Below are 14,329 nucleotides of genomic sequence, written 5' to 3' on the forward strand. Positions count from 1 at the left end.
TTCCCCCTGCCAAAGATGCCAAGAAGAGGAAAGGTAAGGGAAAGCCTCAAACCCTTCAAGGTAACACTGATAGTTACTTTGTACGTGAAGGAGGAGGCACTACCTACATGGGTCAAGTTGAGCCATTTTGGGATCCAGAAACTCATACTTGGCTGCCTGGTTTCGAGGTCTTCACTGCTGACACCTGGTCTGATAGTGAGGATAGGAGAAATTCAAGAAGCAGTTGGCTCAGATCAAGTAGAAAATTGACTGGTTGAAGACATTCGACCAGGGGAGTTTGGAGCTGTTGTCTCCTAAGTAGGTTTGGTTGGCGATGCTGAGGAGGCTGAAGTACTGATGCTTGGGCTCGACACTCTTGAAGATCCTACCTCTCTTATTGTGGAGGCTAAGGGTAGTATTAAAACTGCATCTTCATACCGCATCTAACTTGCATTGATGACACGTCTGAATTTAACATAGAGTCGGTCGAGTCTAAGCTTAGCTCAGAGTCGAAGTTTGTGCCTCTTGGCCCTCCACGTCGTAGCTTTTACTTTGAGTTTCAGTCGACTGTACTTGGCAACCCTGAAGGGCTTTATGAAATGCATGATCCTGCTTCCGAGTACTTTGTTAACTTCTATATAAACTATGTTGACCCCGACAATGAAGGAACAGATTTTAAAAGGAACATCCCTGCTGAATTGCGTTCCCTCATTGAAAGGAAAGACGAAAGTCATGCTCAGCCTCTAAAAGAATAAGTAATTTTTGTAAATTTGAAAGACAAGGATGACCCCCATATGATGCAAATTGGTTCGACTTTGTCCCCGGAGGATCGCATCGCATTGATTGATGTACTCAAGGAATTCTTCGAGGTCTTTGCATGGTCTCACAAGCATATGCCTAGCATTGATCCCGAGATAGTGGAGCATCGGATTTCTTTGACGCCCAGAGTTATTCCTGTCAAGCAGAAGCTCCGCAGAATGAGGTCGGATTGGGTACAGAAGATCAAGGAAGAAGTCACCAAGCAGATTGACGTAGGTTTCTTGAAGGTCGCAAAGTACCCTAAATGGGTCACCAACATCGTGCCTGTTCCTAAGAAGGATGGAAGGATCCGAGTCTGCGTCGATTTCAGGGACTTGAACAAAGCAAGCCCCAAAGACAATTTTCCCTTGCCACACATCGATGTGCTTGTGGATAACACGGCGGGCATGCTTTGCTTTTGTTCATCGACGGATTCCCCGGATACAACCAGATCTTCTTGGCACTAGAGGACTAGGAAAAGACAACTTTCGTCACTGAGTGGGGTACTTACTGCTATGTGATGTTGTTTGGACTAAAGAACGCTAGTTGCACCTTTCAACGGGCCCAAATGACCATGTTTCATGATCTGATCCATAAAACAGTCTAAGTCTACGTCAATGACATGATTGTTAAGGCAAAGGAACGAGAGGATTTCATTCTGGTACTCAGGCAATTCCTCGAGAGACTCTATAAGTACCGAGTGCGCCTCAACCCACAGAGGTGCACATTTGGGGTCACGACAGGCAAGATGTTGGGGTTCTCAATCACTGCAAGAGGAATTGGGGTAGACCCGTCCAAGATCAAGGCAATTCTTGAAATGGAGCCGCCACGGTCTGAAAAGGGAGTGCGAAGCTTTCTGGGGAAGGTTCAATTCATAAGTACATTCATCGCCAAGTTGACTTTGACTTGAGAGCCAATGTTCCGTCTGCTCAAGAAGGATGTCCCATTCGAATGGACAGATAAGTGCCAAGCTGCTTTCGAATCAATCCAGAAATACCTGCAGGACCCGCCGATGCTGATGCTTCCTACACCGGATCGACCTTTGATCTTGTACTTGTTTGTCACCCCGACAGCTATGGGATGTTTGCTTATGCAAGTAAGAGATGCTAGAGTCAAGAAAGCTATCTGCTATCTGAGCAAAAAGATGGTGGGATGTGAGGAGCGTTATACTCCTTTAGAAAAAATGTGTTGGGTGCTTATTTGGGCCTTCAAAAAGCTGAGGCACTACATGTTGGCTTATTCAGTGAGACTAATTTCTTGGATGGATCTTATCAAGTATCTGTTTAAGAAACATATGCTTACTCATAAGCTAGTGCGTTAGTTGCTTTTGCTGGTGGAGTTCGATCTCCAATATGTCACAAGGATGTAAAAGGACGTGCCGTGGCATAATTCCTGGCTGACCACCCGATTGATGGGCCTGAGGATGTAGATTTTACTTTCCCTGACGAGGATATACTAACGGTAGGAGAGAAGGTTTGGACGCTCTATTTTGATAGGGCCACTAACCAGAAAGGATTCGGGATCGAGGTGTTACTGATCACGCCTGCTGGTGCTCATATTCCGCTGGCTTTCAAGTTAAACTTCGATGTCACGAATAATCTAGCTGAGTATGAAGCCTGCATTATGAGTACGTCAATTCCATCAATGATGTCGATGATAGCCTGCCTTAGTACCATGACATATGGAACTTTGTGGAGCATGGGGAGTTCCCCGCTGAGGCCACTAGGAAGGATTGAATTGCTTTGCAAAGGCTGGCTGCCCAGTACATCATTTGTGGATGGAAACTGTATCAGGGGTCCCATTCTAGAATGTACAAGCTCTGTGTCAATGACGCTGAGTGTCACGACCGAACCCAGAGAGGGTTATATTACGTGACCGGCCAGAAGATTAACATCCTCCTAAGGCCTCTTAATAAACCAAATTATGATTTTCAAAACTATAGTATATAATTATTTGTCCCATTGTAGCACAACATACCGGAGCATTCTAAATTACACGTGTTTATAACAACTGAAAGCAGAAAGGCTCCAAAGCCCTAAATCCACAATTTTTACAAAGTTCGAAAGTAAAGAAATAAGTACAATTCTTAGCCAAGCGTATGGTAGTCCACAAAACTTTCTCATAGAAACATCGCAAGTGGCCAAGCAAAACTTCAAAGGATAACTAAAGTCCTTCGCGCATTTACTTCGTGTCGCCTGTAAAAATGGGTTTAAAATTTCACAAGTGATAAGCTCGTATGAATATATAAAGCACCAAAATTACATTATTTCCATGGAATAAACTTAGCTTAATAATATTCGCAAAGGTTCAAACTCATGTATTAAAAACAAGGTAATTAGCGCATTGACAACCATGTAACAATGACCGTAAGAGGTCTATCCATAAAAAGATAGGAACAGTAGAGGTTCAACAAATCAGATTTTCATAATATTCGAAACGGTACTTACGGATCAACCAGTAATTATCAGGGAGCGACCCCGAATGCCAGCTGGTGGCGGTGAAATGATATCAAATCACGGGCACATGGTACCCAAATGAACGCCTGGTGCACATTCCAACATCACCTTATATCTCCTAATACCCACAATTCCTTTATCGTCCGTTGAGGACCGGACGCCGTATCCATATACCATTTCGATAGTAATAGTGTCAAAAGATACCATTTTTCCATGGATTTCGTAAAGAGCCAATATTAAACAACATTAATTCAAGCTTTTATTATACTTTTAAAACTATCAGAAGATGACAGTCTACAAGAATAAGGTAATTAGGGCATTGTAGGGGGATGAAAACAAACGATGCCTTCTGATCAACTAGATTGCAACGGCTTGTTCGTACCTCTTCACCGGAACCCTAATTCGTCGTCGGAACCCTAATCTGCAAAATAGACAGGGGGTGAGCGCACCTCTGCCTCTCGTGGTAAAGGCCCTCCGATGCCTTTGTTAGTATCACGTACTAGCAACTAAACCCTAATTATCAGTAGGAAAGCAAGAATGCAAAGTATTGCGTACCTTTTACCTCTAGTTTTACTCTGTTTATATAGACATTCGTATGCTTGGCGCCCAAGCATCCCTATTACCATAGGATTCCCAACTCGTATAGGAAACCCAGGACATCAAGGATTCTCGTTTCCTTTATCAGCTCATTAAAAGAGTCCTCTTTGGATTCTTTTCCATAATGAGCTGAACATCCCATTCTCATTGGGTATCTTTTTTAGATCCTATACTCTCGGGATCTTATTCCTTTATGGGACATGACTACTCTGGAATCTTCCAGAGTATTCCCTATGCTCCTATTCTTGATTGGAGCTCTCTCTTTGCTCGGCCATCTCATGGCCGAACAGACGGCTTGGACCATTGACTTCTCATGTCACTGGTCCATCTTGCCGAACACTTGTTTTAGCATGATGACTGTCCTGTCTATATTCAAACTATGGTCCCACATACCATTTGTATTGCTTTTAACCCGTGATCCCTCGTATCACATGCTTGGTTCTTTGCTTTATCTGTTCGGCTGTTTTATAACCGAACGGTCTGCTTTGGACCATCTACTTCACATGTAACTTGGCCCTTAATTTGCCGAACAGACAGCATGGATCAATGACTTCCCATATCATTGGTCCATATCGCTGTTCACCATACTGCCCGGCGGTAAGTCTTGTCATACTTACCACGTGCTCCCGAATATCACGTGTTCGGTAACAAAATGTATGTTCTCATGAATACCTCCCTACAGGCATTTATATACTCACAGTGGTTACTAGAGTATAGACGAGTGATGGCTAGCAAGCGGGTAGCTTCATGGCTCCAATTCAACCCCTATTAATTTACCAAGATATGAACAATCATTAACAAGCCATACTAGTATTGATAAGCTCTAACTATGACCTAATTGTAGCTATTGAACCCGACTGCCCACTTACAAGTCAAGATTTTGAAAACAAGGCTCTTTGGATCAAGGAACATTCGGTCAATTGATGTATGGTGAAAACAGGTATTGGTCAAGCCACAAAACATCCATGAGTTCATCAATTGATGAGGAAATTGTTACAATAGCATGAGATTTGGTACCAAGATTAATTAATGTCCCAAACCGACACCTCTTGATATAAAAATCATAACTAATTCATTCGAGGTCCAAAAAGGGTGAAACTAGTGCACAATGATAGATAACTAACAATAAAATTTCAAGAAAATAGTTGGAGACCGAAACTCTAAGTAGATTCATCATGGTAAGTCAAACAAGTGACTGATTTTCAGACAGGAACAACACAAAACAGCTCGACTTCCAAAAATTACCATAGATCGAGCTCTTAATATTTTCGAGTGATTTTGGTGTCAAAAGTTGCGCAACAAAATGAAGTTCGAATGTCATGAAGGAACTGAAATCAAATTCAAACTTTAAGAATGAAAAACTAAATGAATTCCAAGGCTATACGAATCTGTCAAACAGCAGACTATCGGAATGCAAAGCAGTTTTCGAATATTCGCTATAGATTGAATCTTCAATATTTTTGAGTGATTCCAACGGTCAAAGATCAATATTTGAGTCTAGTTTATATCTCATGAAGGAACTTGAATCAAATTCGAAGTATAATGACAAAGATACAGACAGATAGCAAAGCTATACGAATTGGTTCAACAGCAGATTTTTAGAATGGAGAGCAGATTTCGAAAATTCATTGTGAATTGAATTCTCAACGTTTTTGAACGATTTCAACTGTAGAAGAACAAGCTACCAATGTACTTTAAATCTCAAGAAGAAGTTGAAACCCAATTCATAGTTTAACAGTAAGAAATCGCCCAACAACGGTGACCCCGAAAGCTGTCCCAAGAATGACAGATTACTGATATGTTGTTGTATACAAAAATTAAATCCAAAAGCTGAAAGAGATATACTTGTAGAGAAGAGGTTTGGAGGTGAGAGTGATGATCGGAAGTGACGGTGGCAGTCGGCGATCGAAGCGGCAGTCGACGGTTTCCTCTTTCTTCCAACCGGTGACCTCCTCTTTCTCCTCCAATGCCTTCTATCCTTTCTAATTCTTTTTTTTTTTTCCAATGAGGTGGGTTTTGTTGCTATATACTTACAATAGGCTGAGTCATAATAGCCATGTGCCAATCCTAGGTTTAAATGTGCATTATCAAGTCACCAACCAAATTGGCATGGTTCGGAAGGAATAATCGGGTTCAAAATCAAAGTGGATTCACTAAACGATCTCTGAAAAATACAGGGAATGTTTCAAAAGTCTCAGCGGGGTCCCGACTATATTAATCAAGTGGTTGGACGCACCTTTAAGATTTTCTAGCACAATCAAGTAATAACCTAGAGTATCAAACATAAGAGCAAGATTAAACGTACGTTTATTACGCTACTAAGGGTCGGATTGTTACACTGAGGCAGAAAGGATAATGGAGGAGATTCACGAAGGAATCTGCGGTCCTCACATGAGCGGTGTCATGCTAGCTAGGAAGATCCTAAGGCAGGGCTACTACTGGTCTACAATGGAGTCTCAATGCATCGATTACATGCGACGGTGTCACAAGTGTCAAATCCATGCAAACTTGCAGCATCTTCCTCCGTCTAATTTGTATGGCATGACTTCGCCTGGGCCCTTTTTTGTTTGGGGGATCGATGTTATTGGCATGGTTAGACCTTCTGCTTCGAATGGTCACAAGTTCATACTATTGGCGATAGACTACTTCACTAAATGAGTCGAAGCTGAGTCTTACAAAACCCTGACGACTGTTCAAGTTGTCCAATTCATTTGAAAGAACGTCATTTATTGATACGGTGTCCCACAGGTATTTGTATTCTATAATGGGTCTCATTTCAAAGGCAGGGTTTGGAGCTCTTCAAAGAATTCAAAATTCAGATCCATCATTCAACAACGTATCGTCCACAAACAAATGGAGCAATCGAGAACGAAAACAAGAACGTCGAGGTGATTATCAAGAAGACTGCTAAGTCTGCAAGGGACTAGCATGAGCAACTGCCTCTAGCACTTTGGGGGTATCGAACATCAATCTGCACTTCAACTAGTGCAACTCCTTATTCCCTAGTCTATGGGATGAAAGTAGTACTTCCCATTGAGCTTGAGGTACCGTCATTAAGGGTCATGGCAGAGTGTGGCCTCACAGAATCTAAATGGTTGAGTGGAACATTCGTTGAGTTGATGCTTTTTGATGAGAGAAGGCTTTGTGCTTTGTATCATGTTCAAGGGTATCAACGGCGGATCGCTCGCACATTCAATAAGAAAGTGAAGTCCAGGGACTTAGTAGAAGATGATATGGTTACAAAGGAGATCTATGCTCCAGTGTTTGATCCTCGCGGAAAGTTCCGACCGAAGTGTGCTGGGCCTTACATTATCAAGACCATCCTGTCTGGGGGAGCTACTAAGCTCATCAATCTCAACGGCAATGAATTCAATACCTTGATCAACTTAAGCGTTATTATCCCTGAGAGATGCTCGTTAGACCGAAAACCACAAGGGTGGGCGGCGCCAAGCAAAAGTTAGAGCAGCTTGCTAGACCGATAATCTAAGGAGGTGGTCTAGGCAAAAATAAATAGGCAAAAAGTCGAAAGCTCGCTAGACCAAAACCTGAAAAGGTGGTACTAGGCAAAAGTTAGAGCGTAAAAGGAGAGGTAAACACACTAGTGAACCTTGGCCTAAACTACGTTTTGACTTGATTCCTTGAAAAAGGATACGTAGGCGATCTCTCACTGAGATTCGGTCATAATCTATCAACTTGATCCATGGTTGACGATTTGGTGCACATCAAAGGTCGAGAGAGGTCGAGAATAAGTCAAGCTTCTTTGGAGGGATCAGAAGGGGGAAACCCTTCGTCTTTCAACTTTATTGCAAACTACTATTTCTAATATACAAGTTAAGCGTAAAAGCCTTAAAACATTTGACGCATGAAAACAGAACAAAATGCTTGAGAAGCCTAATGCCTCATAGCTTATTCTAAGTTTAGCAAAGTCAGCTCGGGAGTTAGTCGATATTTTCTCTCGCTCCTACTTCTACTCGCAACCACTTCTTGTAGCAGTTCTTTAGCCTTAGGGTGAAATTTGGCTCTTCTGCTTGAATATCCCTAAGGCCTCAATGCCTTTGGTATCCATTGAGTGTTTGTGCAGTGAAATTGGGAAGACGAAAGTTCTCGATGCTAACGCGGTTGTTCTCCTGGCAAATGCCTAGCTGGTAAAGGATTTGGCCGGGGATATAGAATGTGAACCTTGTAAATCCGGCGATTACCATCCTATCAAACCCATCAGAGTGTGTAGCCATGTTAGGAAGATCCAAACCAAGTGGCAACTCTAAGTTTTATCGAGTACTTATTTAATTGTAAGTATTTAACAGTGTTTTGTGATAGTCATCGTGTTTCAACATGATAGTAGAGAGAGAAAAGAGTTGGGTTTTTTTATCCTCTACACACCCCTATATATACTAGGCACCAATGCAAATTACACTTGCACATTTCTACTAATAATTTCATCATATCAACCTTGTAGAGACTCGTATTTTCAGAAATCGTTTAAAGGTTTTATTAATGATAGAATATGGAATAAATGAGGGATTTATTAAATTATTTGATTTGGGGTCAATGTGGGAAGGGTGTTTGTAGAGGGGTACATGTGCAATTTGTGATTGTGTGAGTATATATATGTGTGGGTGTGGGTGTGTGTGTAGGGGAGAAAAATTCCCCAATCCTCTCTCTCTCTCATCTCCCGACCTCTCGGCTCTCCTCTAATTGAAGCATCTATCCCTTTAATATCCGCGATAAACCAACCAATGGCTTTGGTATGCCGCTTTAAAATTTCAAGGAGTTGGGATTCTTGCGAGCCGTTGAGAGAGGATGAGATCACCACCGGGTAGGTTTCATTCCCGCATAAAAAGGCATATTTCAATGTGTCCGGAAGGACCTTCAACTCGAGCTTTGGTGGTTGAATGCTCGAGGGAACGGTCTTGCACTCGAGAGGAGGCAACTCTTCAAATTTCGGAGACCAAAAATCCGTTCCACAAACTTCTTCCACATCAAGCAAAGAATACAAATACTCCACCTCCGGTGAGTCAAGAAAATTCGCCTCTTCGGCGGTAAGACATACTTCCAACGGATCCTTACACAAGAGAGTGCCCACATTCTCTTGGACCAAAGAATCGATAAGATTGACTTCATGGATACACTCGTCATCCCCCATTTGGCTCGCAATATTAAACACGTTCACCTCCATCTTCATGTTGCCAAAAGTAAGGTTGAGCAAACCACTTCGACAGTGGATAACGGCATCGGATGTGGCCAGGAATGGATGCCCAAGAATGACCGGAGTTGACGTTGATACTTGTGAGGAGGGGACAGGGCAAGTATCCAACACGATAAAGTCCACGAGATAGATAAAATTATCCACTTGCACGAGTACATCCTCCACCATCCCGCGTGGGACACGAATACTTCTATTGGCCAATTGAAGGGTCACTGAAGTTGGCCTCATCTCCCCCAACCCAAGTTGCTCATAGATAGAATATGGAAGCAAATTCACACTAGCCCTCAAGTCAAGGAGAGCTTTCTCTATTTTTGTTCCTTCGATTGTGATGGAAATAGTTGGACACCCCGGATCTTTGTACTTGGGAGCCACGTTGGTTTGGATGATCGAACTCACTTGCTCCGTTAACAATACCTTCTCGTGAACATTCAACTTACGCTTTTGAGTGCATAAGTCCTTGAGAAATTTGGCATAGGTGGGAATTTGCTTGACTGCATCCACCAACGGGATGTTGATCCTCACTTGCTTGAAAAGCTCATAAATCTCAGCATTGGTATTGGCATTGGCCAGTGCCCTCAATCTTTGGGGAAAAAGAGCCAAAATTTGAGAAATGAGGGCCTTCGGCTCTTCCACTTGAGATTTTTCCAGATGCTCACCAACGGGAGAGGGCTCCGAGGTTGGTGAGTCAATAAGAGGTTCCGGAGCTTGCGATACAATGGGTGTAACCCGTGGCTTGATAGTCTTGGGAGGAATGACCTTATCAATCTCCTTGCCACTCCGCAATGTTGAATAGACTTGGCTTACTCGGGACTAAGCACCGAAGAGCTCGCCACATAATTGGTTCCTTGAGGATTCGCTTGGGGTTAAGTCGGAAGTTTCCCCTTTTCTTGTTGGAGCATCCCCACCGTATTAGTCAACTTTGCCATTTGATTCTTGATTTCCCCAAGCGTTTGAGTGGTTTGCTCGTTGAGGGCCGTTTGATTTTGCATGAAAGATGACATAATTTCCTCCAAAGATCGCTTTTGAGGTTGGAATTGATTTTGCCCATGAGGAGGTCCCGGAGGTTCAAACCCTGGTGGTTGTTGATGTTGGGAAAACCTCGGCGCTCCTTGAGATTGAGAAGGCCGGAATGCTTGGTGTTGTTGAGGTGGTGGAACTTGTGGCGGTCCGGGAGGTTGAGAATCACTCCACCAAAAATTAGGATGCCTCTTCCACCCCGGATTGAAAGTCTGAGAATAAGGGTCAAACCGTTGATTAACGGCATTGACCTCCGATGCGCCGGTTCCTTGGAGAGTATCCTTGACGGCGGGGAGCATTTGACAATCTCCCGTAGCATGACCTGCAATTTCACACAAAACACAAATTTTCTCCGCTTTGGCCACAGAGGCCACCCCAGCAACTTTGTTAAGTTGTAAAGTTTCAATTTGACGAGAAAGCTGGGCGACCTTGTGTAAACACCCCAATCTGACTTCCCGATCGTTTTACTTTGTTCTTCGGTTTCTTGATTCCCCGATGATGAATCAGGTCGAAAACAGTCTCGAGAACTTGGAATGGCTTGAGTTTGGCATGTGAGGAACCCATCCTTAGCCCTAAAACCCTTGAATCAGAACCTGGACCTTGGGTTTGATAGTCGCGCGACACACTAGGATCCTCGCGCGATGGTCCATTTGCCAGGTGGTGGTCAAAGTCAAAGCTTTGACCATTGACCCTCGCGGGGTTGGCTGGACCCTCGCGCGATGCTCTCACTATCTCGCGCGATGGTCAACACCTGTCGTTTTCACCCGGATTACGTGGTGGTCAGGGGGCTACAGGCCTATGTGACCCCGTTTTCGTCGGCTGAACAGCGTTCTGGGGGGCTCCCCTTGCACCACCTCACCCCCCATTCTCCCATCACCTTTGCCACCCCACTTCTCCACCAAGTGATTCTAACCAGCCTTGTTGGCTGGTTACAAGGCCTTGGCTAGCCACCAACCAACCCTTTCTTCTATAAATACCCCCCCCCCCCCCCCCCCATGCTTCATTGCAAAGGGTTACAAAATTCTCTCTAAGAAAGAAGAAGCAAAGCTTAAGCACAAATATCCCATACCACACTCACTCCCACATAATCATCTTCCAAGCCTCACCACCTCATTCAAGCCATCTCCAAGGCACTCAAGCAAAGGTATAATATCTTTCTGCTCACTGTTCGAACCCCTGAGGGGGGCTGGCAGGGTCAAGGCTGGTAATCGATACCAGTTCTGGCCCTAAAGCTGGCAAGGTTTCAAGAGCCGTTACCAGGAATACCCTCGCGCGATGGTCCCATAGGCTCGCGCGACAGTTTTGTCTGCGTGAGATTGGACCACGTGGGGAAGGGATGCTGGTCTTTAAGTTTATTGTTGTGTTCATAGTCATTTTTAAGTCTTTTAAAAGGTATTAGCTCACTGCTCTTGCATGTTAAAAATCATTGTTTAGCTTAGTTCATAACTCCTCTTGATTTGGAATGCTCTTGGGATGCTCTTGAATATGTCTCAGAGCCCTGAGTATGCAAAGCAATTCCTGGAAGTCCAGTCTGAACAATCGCGCGCCTGTATCACTCTGTCGCGCGATGGTTCTGGGTTTTCCAAGGACTGCCCTTGCATGAGCAGCTTGGCCTTGGCCTCTGTTTAGATACCCCCACTGTTTAGGGGTCGTGTTTTCACAATATTTCTATCTGCTTGCTGTAATATTGTTTACTTTCAAGTACTTATAAACTGCTAGGTTTGCACCTGGGTGAGCACTGGTCCTTCCAGAGCCCGGAAGGGGGTAAAATCCAAAACATTGGTGGAACATCAACACTCGCGCGAGTGTATGGGAGTGTCGCGCGATGGTTGGCTTGCATGTAGATGGATTCACGCATGCAAGCTGGCTGTTTGTTCGTGCCAAAATCATACACAGCACTGCTTTGATGTATGATCGATGTTTTGAACTTTATTCCATTTATTACTTATCATCTCGCTAATCCATGTCATATCTTATCACATCCTGCAAATTGTTACAGTTTTAATCCCCTATTAACTGTTCCCCCACCCTAATTGGCTAAAAATTGATTAATCAAACAGAATCGCAAACAAACATTTTCGCAAATGCCTAAGTAGAGACCGATCTCCGGATTGGGCGAGAGGGGTGCCATAAAACCCTTCCCCTCTCGTAACCTGGCTCCCGAACCCAGATATGGTTATGACGGACTGGTTCCTTAAACTTTTTCAAATCAAACAGCGCGACAAGTGCTTCGAAATACGGTTCCTCGGGTGTCGGACCTTCAAAACCCGAGTGGCGACTCTAAATTTTGCGAGCGCTTGCTTCCCCGCTCGCGCTCCCTCGATCTGGGCCCCTCGCGTCTCGGAATCCGGAAATTCCGAAGGGCACGCTGCCCACAGTGGCGACTCTGCTAGGGATCGAACCAATATTGGTTTATGTTTAGATTTCAATACACTTGAAGAACGATCCCACAAAAGTTTGTCAAAACGGTGAGCTTTGCGCTGCCGAAGGTTGAAGTGGTGATTTAACGGGACCTCGTGTCCAACCAATCCAATCTGGGACTTTTCCGATTGTTCTCTTGTGTAGTTTCTTCTAAGCATTGACTAAATAAAGTGAGCCGAATTTGAAAAGGGCATTTGCGAATTTGCAATTCTGTTTCAATAATCAAACCTTTTAGCATTCTTATTTGCATCGATGTGGGATAAGCCTCGTTGGATCGTTTTGGCAATCCGGCACAGTTTACCGGAGCTCGAGGACCCCGAATGACCAACAACCTTCGACGATGATGAGTCATTCTACCGTTTGACTGTTGCTCTGCGATTACGCGGGCAGCGGGAGGTATATCTTGGCTCTAGTCCGAGGAACCCGTTACAAGCCAAAACCAGCCTTTTTCATGTACAAAGCACTAGAACTCTCCAAAATAGGACAGGTACCTGCAGGGTAAGATCTACTTGCATCTAACCCCCATATAATGTCTATGTGTTACTGTTTTCCCTATCGCATGCACTGTACATACATACCGTTTTGCATAGGGGCATGTTTAGGGCGGCTTCTAGGTTGTCTCTCTTTCGAGTCTGTCTTATGCTTGATAGGACACTGCTAAGCCCGATGAAGAGTCATGCATCTTTGCGGTGCGTGTTATCAGATTTTCAAAAAGTCCTAGGATCAGCAAGACTTTGGGAAATCAAAACTTTCTAAGTCCTTGTCTATATCCCGATTGAAGTTTCAAACAGAAAACAAGGAACGACAGAGAGGATGCCGTGATGCTCATACCACCCTGATTATCGTGCGCAGCACGTACACCGCTCAGGCTATGGCACCGTGTCGCCTACGCCACCCCGGTTAAGGTATCACGTCATCCACCCCGAGTTATTCCGAGTTCAAAGTTGAAACTTCAAGAACGGAAAAGTCAAAGGCTTAGACTATTTTTGACATCTCTTAGTATTATTCGATTCAAATGAGGATACACTCTCGAAAAGAAATCCGAGGATTTTGGCAGCGTCCGAACATCATGAGACAGACTCGTCTGTAGTTTTAGAGTCTAAGGGCGACACCAACGACGATGGCTGTGTTATCACTTTAAAGTCTTTTGTTTAGAGTAAGGTTGCTGCAGGGCCCTTATCGAACCTTTTCTTACAGCAAAGCAAAGCATTTTGAACCATTGCGCCACCAAGGAAAGTATCGAGGCAGAAAGCCAAACCCACTTGGGAACGTCTGCATCAGAATTCCGTTCAAAGGCTAGTCAGGTTGCAAGCTCAGTCAGTCACAACGGAAGACTCTCCGTGCTCCCTGTTGGCCGCTTTACGATCAGGATCACCGTCAGTCATCCAGGAAATTGAATCTCCGGCGTCACCAGCCTCCCCGTCCTCGTCAAGTTCATCCAGAACCTCCATTATGGCAGATCATCCGCAACCACTGAGTCTCGAAACCATGCTCATGAACATCCAGAACAGCATCGCCACCATGCAGCAAAGGGGTGCTCAGACTGATGTGAATCTCACTAGGCTCAATGACCTTATCAACACTCGTCTTCCGCCAGCTGCAGAAGTGGGAGGCGAGGTCGATGAGGACGACCATGCGGAACCAATCTTTGTTGAAGACCCTAACCATGCAGGGCGGATCATAATTCAGCCCAACCCGAGAGAGGCTCACCCGGAGGCAGCGAATCTGAATCTCGCTGTGGCAAGACCCGTTCTGGATCCTAACATGACTGTTCTCATGGCGAAGATCGTCAAGCTGGAGGAATCCGTGTCCAAGTCCGAAAAGATCAGCGCCGGGGGAATTGATTTAGATCGCC

At 44.3% G+C, this 14,329-nt stretch overlaps 1 protein-coding gene and 1 long non-coding RNA gene across 2 annotated transcripts; one reads left to right on the forward strand and one right to left on the reverse strand.

Annotated features, from left to right (window-relative positions):
- Positions 1–2,756: 2,756 nt before the first annotated feature.
- Positions 2,757–6,163, reverse strand: LOC131315668 (uncharacterized). Its single transcript, XR_009196850.1, has 3 exons — positions 5,676–6,163; positions 4,529–4,595; positions 2,757–2,972 (listed from the first exon to the last, which is right to left on the reverse strand). It is a non-coding gene; the product is annotated as an uncharacterized LOC131315668 (long non-coding RNA).
- Positions 6,164–6,185: 22 nt separating this feature from the next.
- LOC131317287 (uncharacterized) lies at positions 6,186–6,757 on the forward strand. The gene is made up of 2 exons (XM_058346846.1): positions 6,186–6,422; positions 6,617–6,757. The coding sequence occupies exons 1-2, from the start codon at positions 6,186–6,188 to the stop codon at positions 6,755–6,757; spliced, it is 378 nt and encodes a 125-aa protein (XP_058202829.1).
- Positions 6,758–14,329: the final 7,572 nt, after the last annotated feature.

Source organism: Rhododendron vialii, chromosome 2a (assembly GCF_030253575.1).
Source record: "Rhododendron vialii isolate Sample 1 chromosome 2a, ASM3025357v1".
Lineage (NCBI taxonomy): Eukaryota > Viridiplantae > Streptophyta > Magnoliopsida > Ericales > Ericaceae > Rhododendron > Rhododendron vialii.